At 41.0% G+C, this 13,197-nt stretch overlaps 1 protein-coding gene across 2 annotated transcripts in view; it reads left to right on the forward strand.

Annotated features, from left to right (window-relative positions):
• The window catches only part of ralgapa2 (Ral GTPase activating protein catalytic subunit alpha 2), a 474,330-nt gene that overhangs the window by 147,974 nt on the left and 313,159 nt on the right, over positions 1-13,197 (forward strand). For both annotated transcript variants that reach the window (XM_080200068.1, XM_080200069.1), the window contains exons 11-14: positions 3,024-3,203; positions 7,156-7,290; positions 8,954-9,102; positions 10,950-11,061. In XM_080200068.1, the coding sequence (XP_080056194.1) occupies positions 3,024-3,203; positions 7,156-7,290; positions 8,954-9,102; positions 10,950-11,061 (576 nt within the window). The remainder of the gene's footprint in view (positions 1-3,023; positions 3,204-7,155; positions 7,291-8,953; positions 9,103-10,949; positions 11,062-13,197) is intronic.

The following is a 13,197-nucleotide window of genomic DNA, read 5'->3' on the forward strand; positions in this document are numbered from 1 at the left end:
GAGAACTTCCCTTCCAAGCTTTTCTGATCTTTGGCTCAAATGCAAATTCACTCCGACTTTAAAGCACTATTGTTCCGCTGTTTTTCAGGAAGTGCTGTCTGTTTTTTTTAAAACAAAGTCCTAGACAATAGGTCACCAAATAATTAAAATAAATGACAAAGGGTAGTTTAACCATATATTTTCATGAGCTCTATAAGCTTGCAGTTTTACTGTCAAAATTTATAGAACTTTAAATGTATAATTAGGTTTTTTTATTATTTGATGTACAAAAGTTAAGAGTTGTCAGGCAAATTCCAAGTTTATTCAAGAATTGAAGTTTTCTGCTCCTTTACATTATTTTGTGATTTCTAATAAACCTGTTGGACTTTAACCTGGTGTAGTGCGACTTCTTACTGTGCTCGCTCGAACTTAAAAGAGACATTTTAGAACATGCAATTTTGTGAAGTCCCGAGTCTGTAATACCTTGAATCTCTCTGTTCTTCTAAGTGTCTGACTTGTAAAGTTCCACCACCTCCTTTCCTGTCCATTTTTCCTGATTTGCCAGATTTTTGTTTTTCTGATGAATTCTCGATCAATCGTTGTTGTTGAAGTAGACATTTTATCTAGTTAAGAAACAGCATTAGAGCTGTGAAAACTTTTGGGGGAGAGGGAATAAAAACGGGTACAAGAGCAGTGTGGATTCGATTCATTTGTGGGATTGTTCAACGGTCAGCATTGTTAAGGGCCCCAGGCGCTCTGAGCATTCTCTGTTCCACCTCCACCTGTTAGGAAAAAGATTCAAAAGTCTGAGGTCACATACCAACCGACTTAAGAACAGCATCTTTCCTGCTGCTGTCAGACTTTTGAACGGACCTACCTTGCATTAAGTTGATCTTTCTCTACACCCTAGCTATGACTGTAACACTACATTTTGCACTCTCTTGCTTCCTTCTCTCTGAACAGTATGCTTTGTCTGTATAGAGAGCAAGAAACAATACTTTTCGCTATATACTAATACATATGATAATAAATCAAATCAAAAAAAAGTCTTTCCCATAGGTCTATATCAGGACTGGTTCCTTAAAAGGTGCATTTAGGTTGTAATGGTTGATTTGAGCGCACCCTCATTTGATCATTTTCTTTCACACAGCAAGTGGTAACGAATGACCTGAAGCTCATTGTCTACTAGAGTAGCGGAGAAGAATGTAATCAGTGATTTCAAAATAAAATTAGTTGGGAACTTGAGGGAAATAAACCCGCAGGGCTACTGAGATAGAGAAGTAGAATGGGTCGATTGTGCTGCTCCAGAGTACCAGCATGGATTTGATGGGCTGAAGGACAACCTTCTATGCTATAACTACTCTGTGACCGACTGTATGGCATGTGAATTTCTGCACTGCTGTACCATAGACTACAGTGCTAATTAGATAGTGGAGCTGTACTGATGCTTAGTTTTATTGGCAGACAAATTGTAGTTTGCTTAAGTACTGATAGCATAAAATATATATTTTAAAAATGCCAAAGCATTAGCCAAAAAAAAATCAAAATGCTAGAAGTACACAGAAAATAGGTTAATGTTTATAAAAATAATGAACAGGTTACATTTAAAGTCTGTATCCCTTACCAGAAAAATTGCAATTCTGCTCTTGGTAGTGCATACAATTCCCTCAAAGGTATGTTATCAAATACAGGTTTTTGTGATTATGTCAAACTTTGAGATCTAGACTCCGATTACTGTTTCTGTATCAGGTTAGATGGTATGGACTCCCAACATTTTTAAGTGTTTCACCAAATATTTTGGTTAGTTTGGGTCATTATTTCAGTTCTCCGTTTTGTATTGCAAATTGGAATAGACCTTGATCCCTCAGGCATTTTCATGATTTGGCTCTTGGAAGGGAAAGAAAATAAAACTGAGGCTGCTTTTGCATAGAAGGCTGGTCAATTTAGTCGAATCGCCTGTAGTAGCTGTACTTGCTGCGAAATTCCTTCTGTACTGTGAACTATCACAGAAACCTGTTTCAGAATTAAACCTTACAACAAAATGTCAGTTGATTATTGCAGTAAGCTCCCAGCGTATAAATGGGAAATGCTTTGGGGAAGCAAGTTTCGATCTATAAACTATCTAGTCATTATAAACTAGTCATCAGTTAAAAATACAAATTCAACAGTTGGTGTAATTTCTTCCCCCCCCCCCCAACCCCCAATATCAGTTCCACTCCTTGCGTAGTTAAATAATGCATGTACTGATTTGTTGCTTCTATCTCTGCTTAATTCTTCTAACAATTGAAATCTAAGCTCATGAGTTGGATTGTTGATCTAAGAGGATCTTGTGAAAAAATGCTGTTAAACTGTTGCTGCTCACAGACTGAGCCTCTACCATCCTATGCCACCCATCTAGCATACATTATTCCTCATGTTTCTTCCTGAAGTTCAGATTAGATTGAAGAAATTCCTGTGTTCACAGCACATCCCCCTCAGAACAAATTAGGAGTTTGTCAAGTTATAAATTATTGGATAAATTTCAGTCAGACGTGCTTCTGATATGCTTACTGTTTCAAATATCATTAAACGCATGTTTACTTCCTGGTGCCTGCCTTTCTAAATTGAGGTGGTGTCATAGAATCGTTGTAGAATCATAGAAACGCTACAGTGTTGAAGGAGGCCATTTGGTCCATTGAGTCTGCACCGACAACAAACCCACCTAGGCCCTATCCCTGTAACCCCACAAATTTATCCCGCCAATCCTTCCAACTGCCACATCCAGGGACATTAAGGAGCAATTTAGCATGACCAATGCACCTAACCTGCACATCTTTAGACTGTGGGAGGAAACTGAAGCAGCCAGAGGAAATCCACACAAAGGGACAATGTGCAAACTCCACCCAGAGAGTGACCCAAGTTATCAATTGACCCCGATCCCTGGAGCTGTGAGGCAGCAATGCTAACCACTTTGCCACCGAGTCACCCATAATTTGTGGAGCTCATCTATCTAATTGGTGTCTTTCTCTCTCTCTCTCTCTCTCTCTCTCTCTCCCTCCCTCCAGGGTTTTCTGCTGCCATCTTGTGAAGCATCAGCAATAAAAAAGGTTGTAAAGGTTTATCGAAAATGGATCTTGCAAGAAAACAAACCTCCATTTATGGCAGAGCCAGAAAAGATGGAAATGGATGATGACATAGTGGACCATTCAGAAACTCTTTCTGTAACACTGACCAATAGCAAGGAGGTAAACAAGTTGGCATTTTCAAATGTGTACTGTAGAACTTGCCCCTTTTTCTATCTTTCTTCATGTCAATTTGTGTTTTCTTTTGATAATATGGAAAACAAGGATTCAGAATGACGGGTGATTTATTAGCTTGTCTGTAATCTTCAAATCTCTTATTTCCTTCAAGGTTTATTCCAAATATTGAGTGCTAGAGTGAAATCCTTTCTATTGAGTGAAACTGAATTCAACAGGTGCAGCAGTGGATATGCTTTGGACAGTGGGCTTAAGGAATTTTTGTGCCAGGAAAATACTCCGCATTTGAACACGCTGTATTTAGCCACTTCAGCAATGGAAAAGCACCAAGGTTCCTTAGGCAGCACCTTCCAAACACACGACTACTGCCATCTAGCAGGGCGAGGGCAACAGATACCAGGGCACACTACCACCACCTGCAAGTTTCCCTCCAAGTCACTCACCGTCCTGACTTGGAAGTACATCAGCTGGGTCAAAATCCTGGAACTCCCTCCCTTAACAACACAGGGACTGCAGTGGTTCAAGAAGGCAGCTCACCACCACTTATTCGAGGGCAAATAGGGATGGGCAATAAATGCTGGCCTACTCAGAGATCCTGTAAATGAATTTTAAAACTAACGTCTCTTGCAAGTGTTTGGACTCCTCAGAAACCTGTGAGAAATCAATTTCCGCACCAAGTATTCACTTTCAAGCTGTTATTTTCCTGAGCGTGAGGTGGGATATCACTGCGTGTGAACAGCCTGTTCTATTTGTGGGAAGCCCGTACATGCATTACTGAGGAAATGCTGCACTGTTGGAAGTGCTGTTTATTGATTCAGACTTTTAATTGAGACCCACCAAACCTTCCAGGTAGATGCAAAAGATTCAGTGTTATTGTTTTGAAGAGGAGTTATCTTTGATCCCTGATGTTCTGCCAATATTTATGCTTCATCACAAAAACGGATTATTTGGTAGTTTACAATTTCCTTTAGTAGTAATTTGCTGTGTGCAAATTGGCTGCTGTTTTTATAACATTAAAACAATGGCTGCACTTCAAAGCTAATGAATAGGTTGTCAAGTACTTTGGGCTGTTGTGTGGTTGTAAAATGCACGATATAACTGCATGTTGGCTCTGCCCTCTGTCCCAGAATTGTTTAGTTATATTTCTAATAACTTTAATGAATTGTGCAGTTAGAATGCCAGTTTATAGAATACCAAAGAGGTAGTATTTCACTGGTCTTTATTCTGTTTTTCACTCCCACCATTTAATCTTGATTTGAGACGTAATTTCCTAAAGTAAAGGATTTAGCTGTCAATCTGCATGCAGAAATGAATCAGAGTGAACTATTAATGTGCGGGTTAGGTTGATTGGCCAGGATAAATTGCCCCTTAATATCAGGGGGTTTAGGCGGTAAACATGTGTGGTTATGGGGATAGGACAGGACCTGGGTGGGATTGTTGTTATGCAGGCTCTTTGGGCCCGATGGCCTCCTTCTGCGCTGCAGACCCTATGATTAAAGGCATTAAGAGAAGGAAGGAAACTTGAATGTACTGTGTACACCTATTCCAAAATGTCTGGGATCTACCCTACTTTTGAGTAATTTTGGTTATTGTCTCGGTGGAAATATCATTCAAAGAGTAAATAATCTTGAGCGTAAGATGTTGGTTCTCTCATTCGTCTTTTTTTTGGAGGGTTGCTTCGCATGGAGAAATTTGCAGAATAATTTTTCAGTGGACGTAGATTCCTTGGTAGGGAAGATTAGATATTATTTGTGGAAGATCAAATGGCCATTTCTTTTTCCATGAATAATATTCTAACTGAGTAATTAGCATTATTTACAGAGATGTAATAAGCAATGAAATAAATGCAGACTCTCTTCTCTGGCTGAGGTTCTATATGTATGTGAATGCCAATAGTATGTTTGGTTTGTGTATGTTGCCCTCATGTCTTTGTCATGCACGTGTGTGTGTGTGTATATTGTGTATATTCATTCTATAAGAAGTAAAAGCAAAGTGGATACTTAATAAAAGAAAGGAAAATAATGTTTACAGAAGAATAGCTTACTGGTGCGTTGGCCATGCTGAATTCTTCCTCAGTGTACCTGAACAGGCGCCGGAGTGTGGTGACTCGGGGATTTTCACAGCAGCTTCATTGCATTATTACTGTAAGCCTACTTGTGACTAATAAATAAACTATAAACTTTGTCTTGCTACGCAGCACTGAAATCTGGCCTATAGATGTTTAATGAGACAAATCTCCTGATTGGTTCTGTGGGAACTGTTTTACTCATAGAACCAGAGGGCACAACCTCAGGCTAAAGAAATGCTCCTTTAAATCAGAGATGAGGAGGAACTTCAGCCAGAGACTGGTGATCTGTAGAACTCTTTGCTGCAGAAGGCTGTGGAGGATAGCTTATTGAGTGTCTTTAAGACCGAGGTAGATAGGTTCTTGATTGTTAAGGGGATCGGGGGTTATGGAGAAAAGGCAGGAGAATGGGGACGAGAAAATAATCAGCCATGATTGAATGGCGGAGCAGACTTGATGGGCCGAGTGGATTAATTCTGCTCCTATGTCTTATGATCTAATCCTGCAATGTGAATTTGCTGTCTATTGCATGGTACAATGACATAGAAACATAGAAAATAGGTGCAGGAGTAGGCCATTTGGCCTTTCGATCCTGCACTGCTATTAAATATGATCATGACTGATCGTGCACTTTCAACATCCCACTCCTGCTTACACTCCATACCCCTTGATCCCTTTAGCCACAAGGGCCATATCCAGCTCCCTCGAACATATCTAACAAACTGTCTCCAACTGCTTTCTGTGGTAGAGAATCCCAAAGGTTTACAACTCGTGAGTGAAGAGGTTCTTCCTAATCTCAGTCCTGAATAGCTTACCCCTTATTCTTAGACTGTGACCCCCTAGTTCTGCACTTCCCTAACATTGAGAACATTCTTCCCGCATCTAGCCTGTCCAGTCCCATCAGGATTTTATATGTTTCTATGAGATCCCCTCTCATTCTCCTAAATTCCAGTGAGTACAAGCCCAATTGATCCAGTCTTTCTTCATATGTCAGTCCTGCCATTCCAGGAATCAGTCTGGTGAACCTTCGCTGGACTCTCTCAGTAGCAAGAATGTCTGTCTTCAGACTAGGAGATCAAAACTGCGCATAAATCTCAAGGTGTGGCCTTATCAAGTCCCTGTACAACTTCAGCAAGACATCCTTACTCCTATACTCAAATCCTCTTGCTATGAAGGCCAGCATGCCATTAGCTTTCCTCACCACCTGCTGTACCTGCGTGCTAGCCTTCAATGACCATAACACCTAGGTCATGTTGCATTTCCCCTTTTCCTAAACTACCACCATTCAGATAATCTTCCTTCCTGTTTTTGCCACCAAAGTGGATAACCTCACATCTATCCACATTATATTGTATTTGTGCACTGAACCAGCCTGTCCAAGTCACCTTGCAGCCTCTTAGCACTCTCCTCACAGCTCACACTGCCACCCAGCTTGGTGTTGTCTGCAAATTTGGAGATATTGTATTCCATTCCTTCGTCCAAATCATTAACGTATATTGTGAATACCTGGGATCCCAGCACTGAACCTTGTGTTACCCCACTAGTCACTGCCTGCCACTCTGGAAAGGACCCGTTTATTCCCACTCTCTGCTTCCTGTCTGCCAACCAGTTCTTTATCCACATCAATACGTTACTCCGAGTACCATGAGGTTTGATTTTGCTCACTAATCTCTTGTATGGGACCTTAAAGTCCAGATGCACAAATTTCACTGGTTCACCTGACAGCAGCTGATCTCTGGAATATTGGACATTTTTGGCTATCTGTCAGTATTGGTAGACAGGTTGGAAAATTGGAAAAGAGGTTTGTTTTACTTGGAGGGTTGCACACCTCAAATTAATGTCACATTGAATCATTGTTTGCTTTTGCTTTTGAAGACCAATCACCAGTCGAGGCATCGGCGCACATCCAGCTGGGGAAGAACATATTCTTTTACAAATGCTATCAATCGGGGCTGTGTCTTTGAAGAGGAAAATGTAAATGTTCAGGCTGGTACTCAATCAACCCTTCAGGTGAGTGCTTGATCAATCAAGTTCTTCTTTTATGAGCCAATCTGATTTTTTTAAAAGGGTGACATATTTTGGCTTATTCACCCTCTCCCTGCAAGGTGGTTTGCTTCAGGGTCTCTGATAATGTCTTATTTTTGAAACCATTTGCTGGAAAGTGTTGTCTGGAAATGATTCTACCTCAAATATTCCTTCCCAACACTGAAATGTCCAGCCTGTGTTTAATTCTCAATTGGTGATAGATCTCCGAATTTAATGTAGCTGTGGGGTGTTTTGGCGTGCCTGGCTCCATTGTGTAGCATGACAGTGTCAACTGAGTTGCTTTCGCACATCACACAATGATCTGTGGTCCAGATGGGTGCAACCAGTTTTTTGATTTGATTTGAATTATTATTGTCATGTATTAGTATACAGTGAAAAGTTTTTTTGCGCGCTATATAAACAAAGTATACTGTTCATAGGGAAGGAAAGGAGAGCGTGCAGAATGTAGTGTTACAGTCATAGCTAAGATCTAGAGAAAGATCAACTTTGCGAGGTAGGTCCATTCAAAAGTCTGACGGCAGCAGGAAAGAAGCTGTTCTTGTGTTGGTTGTACATGACCTCAGACGTTTGTATCTTTTTCCTGACGGAAGAAGGTGGAAGAGAGAATGTCTGGGGGTGGCTGGGGTCCTCAATTATGCTGGCTGCTTTGCCAAGGCAGCAGGAAGTGTAGACAGAGTATTGCTGTGGTCTTGATGGGTGCAGCCGTATGGGTAACCCAACGATACAGAAAATACTCCTGTTCTTGCACTGTGTACTTAAAAGCTGTTTGTCACTTCCATGTTCCGGTTCTGATGAAAAGTTATTGACCTGAAACACTAGCTCTGTTTCTCTATAAAAATATCTGCTGTGCAATGTCCTGAATGTTTCCAGCGTTTCCTGTTTTTTGTTCCATGTTTGTGGCATTTGCAGTATTTTGTTCTGGTGCTGTGAATGTGTTTATTATTAAATTTGCAGCAGAGGCCAATAGTTTTTAAGCTGTTTGTTTCCACGTGATTAAAATGCTAAGATGTGGAGGTGCCACTGGGCTGGATAAACAGTGCTCCAAAAGCTTATGATTTCAAATAAACCTATTGGACAATAACCTGGTGTCGTGTGACCTCTTATAATGTGAAAGGAACAGGATGTGTGGAGGCTATATGCATTGGCTCTGAAAATAAAAGATGTTGGGAGAGAGTGCAATTGATATTTTACTTTTAACGCAAAGTATTGTGCAATAACGTGAGTGGCATAGTAGCAGAGTAGTTAGCACTGCTGCCTCACAGCATAAGGGACCTGGGTTCAATTCCTGGCTTGGGTGACTGTGTGGAGTTTGCGCGTCCTCCCCATGTCTGCGTGAGTTTCCTTCGGGTGCTCCGGTTTCCTCCCACAGCTCAAAAGATGTGCTGATTAGGTGGATTGGCCATGCTAAATTCTCTTGTCAGTGTATCCAAACAGGTGCCAGAGTGTAGCAACTAAGGAATTTTTACAGTAAGTTCACTGCAGCATGATTGTGAAGCCTACTTGAGACGCTAATAAATAAATAAACGTTAATAGCTTTTGGTAACAATTGTTGATCAAATCAATTTTTCCTGTAGAGTTCAATGGTGCTCTTGATAAATTTTAACACATTTGCAAATCATTTTGAAAGGTATTTTTGACAAATTCTGCAAATGTCTTCCTACTGGAACCCTGCACTGATATCTCGAAGATCCTGGAAGAGCAGATTGATGTGTGCAAGGCAGTCTTGAGTATCTATAGGCACATGATCATGGAATTAACCATGAGCAAGAAGACATGGTGAGTTTAGCTATCCATTTCTATAACTTGCTTATTGATAACTTTATAGTTTTGAATGAGTAAACCCGTGCAAACTTGCCTCAGATGTGTGGCAGCAGGTTTTTAATGTAGACTGTAATTGATGTAGGGCGGCATGCTGGCACAGTGATTAGCATTGCTGCCTCACAGCACCAGGGACCCAGATTCGATTTCCTCCCTTGGATCAATGTGCAGAGTTTACATGTTGTCCCCATGTCTGCATGGGTTTCCTCTGGGTGCTCTAGTTTCTTCTTTCAGCCCGAAAGACGTGCTGCTTAGATGCTATGTTTTCCCTCAGTGTACCTGAACAAGCGCTGGAGTGTGGCGACTAAGGGATTTTCACAGTAACATCATTGCCGTGTTAATGTTAACATACTTGTGACACTTTTAAATAAACTTTAAAATTTGACTTTTAGTGTATTTAAGACCTTATTTTAAGACTTTATTTTAAGCTGATGCTGACCCATTTGAATTTTGCTGATTTTCTTCATCTAAAAAGAAAGATTTCCCCCACTCTCTTTTGACCCCTTGTGGCTCCCAATAATTTGGTGGGATATTTACCTTGTCCTTACAGTATTTAAAAATATGATTCCCTTGTCACATTTAAGATGCAATGAAATATCCTCCTAATGGAAATTGCCTGCCTTAATTTTTTCATTGTGGCGTTGGAATGTTGGCAGATGTTTAGGGATTAGATTGAGCTCCTTTGAACAGAATTGCAAGGTTCTACTGCCCAGCTTGTGGAACCGTTTTGTTTTCTTCTAAAATTTACTGCTGTTCTGGTTGTTGATTTTGGGAAATGGATTACTTTACACAGTGCAATAATAGAGACAATTTGTGACTACCAGCCCCAAATGAAACACCTTGCCCTCTGCCCTCTGACGCATATTTTTTTTATTGTCTTCATTTATCATTTTCTTTTCCCCCAATCTTTGCCCCATTTTATCACCCTTTCTTACCTTTTCTACCCTTTGCTTCCCCTTTCTCCATTTTTCTTCTCTCCCATTCATCTCCCCCTCCCCCTCACACCTTCACCTGTCACAGTTTACTCTCTGATTTCAGCTTCTCTCTGTTTAGCCATTCACACCTTCTATTCTACCATTAGCACCTCTTAGCCTTTCCCCTTATTTTTATGGCCATGACTCAACTTTCATTCCCTCACCCTACAGAATAAATATAGAAACCACAGAAACCCTACAGTGCAGAAGGAGGCCATTTGGCCCACTGAGTCTGCATCTACAACAATCCTACCTAGGCCCTTTCCCTGTAACCCCCCCCCCCTCAAATTTACCCCACTAATCCTTCTGATCTACGCATCCTGGGAGACTAAGGGGCAATCTAACCCGCACATTTTTGGACTGTGGGTGGAAACTGGAGTGCCTGGAGGAAGCCCACGCAGACACAGGAGAACATGCAAACTCTACCCAGACTGTGATCCAAGCCAGGAATTGAGCCCAGGTCCCTGGAGCCGTGCAGCAGCAGTGCTAACCACTGTGCCATCGCGTTGCCCTATATCTCCCACTTTCTATGCCTTTTAGCTTTGACAAAGGATCACCTGGACTCAACGTCAGCTCTTTTCTCTCCTTACAGATGCTGCTAGACGTGCTGAGATTTTCCAGCATTTTCTCTTTTGGATGCATGTTGGGAATTCATTTTCTCCCTGCATACGCCTGCATCCTTTTAATACATGGGTAGAAAATTGTGCATCCCCCAGTACATAAACTCCCAGCAGGAGCGAGAAATTCGGAAAAATGTCTTCCACTTGTTGATGTGGACGTGCTTGTAGAATATTTCTGAATGATTGGATATTTCTTCATTTTTCTTTACAGGGAACAACTTCTGCGAGTGTTACTCAGGATCACTGAAACAATTATGCAAAAGCAAAATGATTTGCACAAACGTGATATTTTTGCCGAACAAATGGCTGGACTGCTTTTCCGGGTAAAAAGAAAAGTACATTGTGTGTGGATAACGTATATGTATAAAAGTTATCAATTTGTATTTAAAATATGCAGATTTATGGTCATTGGAACATTTTTCCAGTTTCACATCATTCATGTGAGTGTAGGGGAGGAAACTGGCAGATGAGATCAGAGTTCCCGCCATTAAGTCATTGTGATCGGTGTAGACTCGATGGGCCAAGTGGCCTCCTTCTTCATTGTAGGGATTCTATAATTGCACCATGCTGGTTTAACATGAGCAATGTTGGTAGATGTCAAAGTTGACTCTTGCGGATTCCCTTTGGCCTTTGTGTTAGTTGAAAATATCCAGGATGTGGAGATGCCGGCGTTGGACTGGGGTAGGAACAGTAAGAAGCCTTGCAACACCAGCTTAAAGTCCAACAGGTTTATATGGTAGCACGAGCTTTTGGAGTGCTGCTCCTTCGTCAGGTGAGTGGCAAGTTGGGTTCACAAACAGGGCATATATAGACACAGACTCAATTGCAAGATAATAGTTGGAAAACAAGTCTTAACAGATAATCAAGTCTTTACAGGTACAGACGATGCAAGAGGAGAGAGGATTAAGCACAGGTTAAAGAGATGTGAATTGTGTCGGTCGAAGGCCCTGCGCAGTGAAGAAGTCTTGTTCGAACCTGTGCATGAAGATGTTGGCATACTGAGGTGTGAATTTGGTCCCCGTGGCTGTTGGCTGAAGGTCCTTGCAGTGATGTCTAGCTCACATTATCTGTGGTGTTTAGTGAAGATCAGTGCTTTGCGTTATATCCGGTCTTGTTTTAGTGCCTTAAAATTGTGCTACAGTATTGGTATTGAATCACTGGATCTCTGTCACTGAGTGTCTGGCACCCACTGGCACTCTGTCACAGTGTGTTAGCTTTTTTATCATCCATTAGCATGAGAGTTTTTGCCTCTAGTTTAGTATAAGCAGCTATTGAGTTCAAAAGATGATGACTCTTGCTTCCAAATCAGTTATCCCCACATCATCTGATAGCAGAAATAGCTGGTTGATAACCATCTGTGGTTATTTTGCATCTCTTTCCTTTCTGAAATAACATCTTAACATGTATTCAAATGAGAAATTTCCTAGATTTATTGAAGTCCAGTTTTACCTACATGCTAAAATATTTGAACTTCCTCTTGTCTTGAGTTTTAACTTAAATGATGACAAATGACATGCAGCAATCTGGCTGCCATGGCCAGAATATCAATGAATATTAATGAATTGATTGGCACCCATATTCCCTAACATATCAAAATTCAGTGGTTTCTCAGGGATTAAGGAGTGGTTAGACAGTTTCTGGAATGTGCAATGCTCTCAGCAGCCATTCCCTCTGGCGCTGAGGATGTGAGGAGTTGCCCACCTGAGACTATACTTCCTACAACCTTGTGAGTTATGACTGTTGTTACCAAATTAGATCTTGCTCCCTCAAAATGCTCATCATCTCCCAGCCTGGCTGTTCCCCCTCATATGGACTTCCCATCTTTGTGTTCTCAAGTTCATGGAGCACAGACATGAACGTTTTTAGCACATAACCGGTTTAGCTATCCATTACCAGACCTGTCTAAATCACATGAAACAAAATTCCACTTGCCCTGCAAAGTCCACTAATCTTATTTCATCTTTGAAAATCGAAATAATTCCAAGCCTCCCATTATTGGCGATGCTTTAATGTCGAAAAATATTGTAGGGCATTCACTGTAATGATTGGCATGGAACCTTGTACTTCTATCCATTGCCTCTTATACTCCTAATTCTTTTGATACTTGTGAGAGATAAGTTGTGTTTGTTACCAGGCCCTACGATCTTCAGCTGCTTCACCAATGATCTTGTTTCCATCGTAATGTTAGAAGTGGAAATGTTTGCTGATGCTTGCGCAGAATGTTCAACATCTTTCATGATTTCTCAGATACTGAAGCAGTCCATGTCCAAAAGCAGCAAGACCTGGACGATATCCAGGCTTGCGCAGACATTTGTACTGCACAAGTGCCAGGCATTGACCATCTCCAACAAGTGAGAATCTAACCATCTTCCCTTGGCATTCCATGGTATCGCTAAATCCCTTACTATCAATATCTTGAGGATTATCATTGACAGAAACTGAACTGGAATAATTATCCA

Source organism: Carcharhinus amblyrhynchos, chromosome 12 (genome assembly GCF_965287045.1).
Source record: "Carcharhinus amblyrhynchos chromosome 12, sCarAmb.v2.hapA, whole genome shotgun sequence".
NCBI classification, from domain to species: domain Eukaryota; kingdom Metazoa; phylum Chordata; class Chondrichthyes; order Carcharhiniformes; family Carcharhinidae; genus Carcharhinus; species Carcharhinus amblyrhynchos.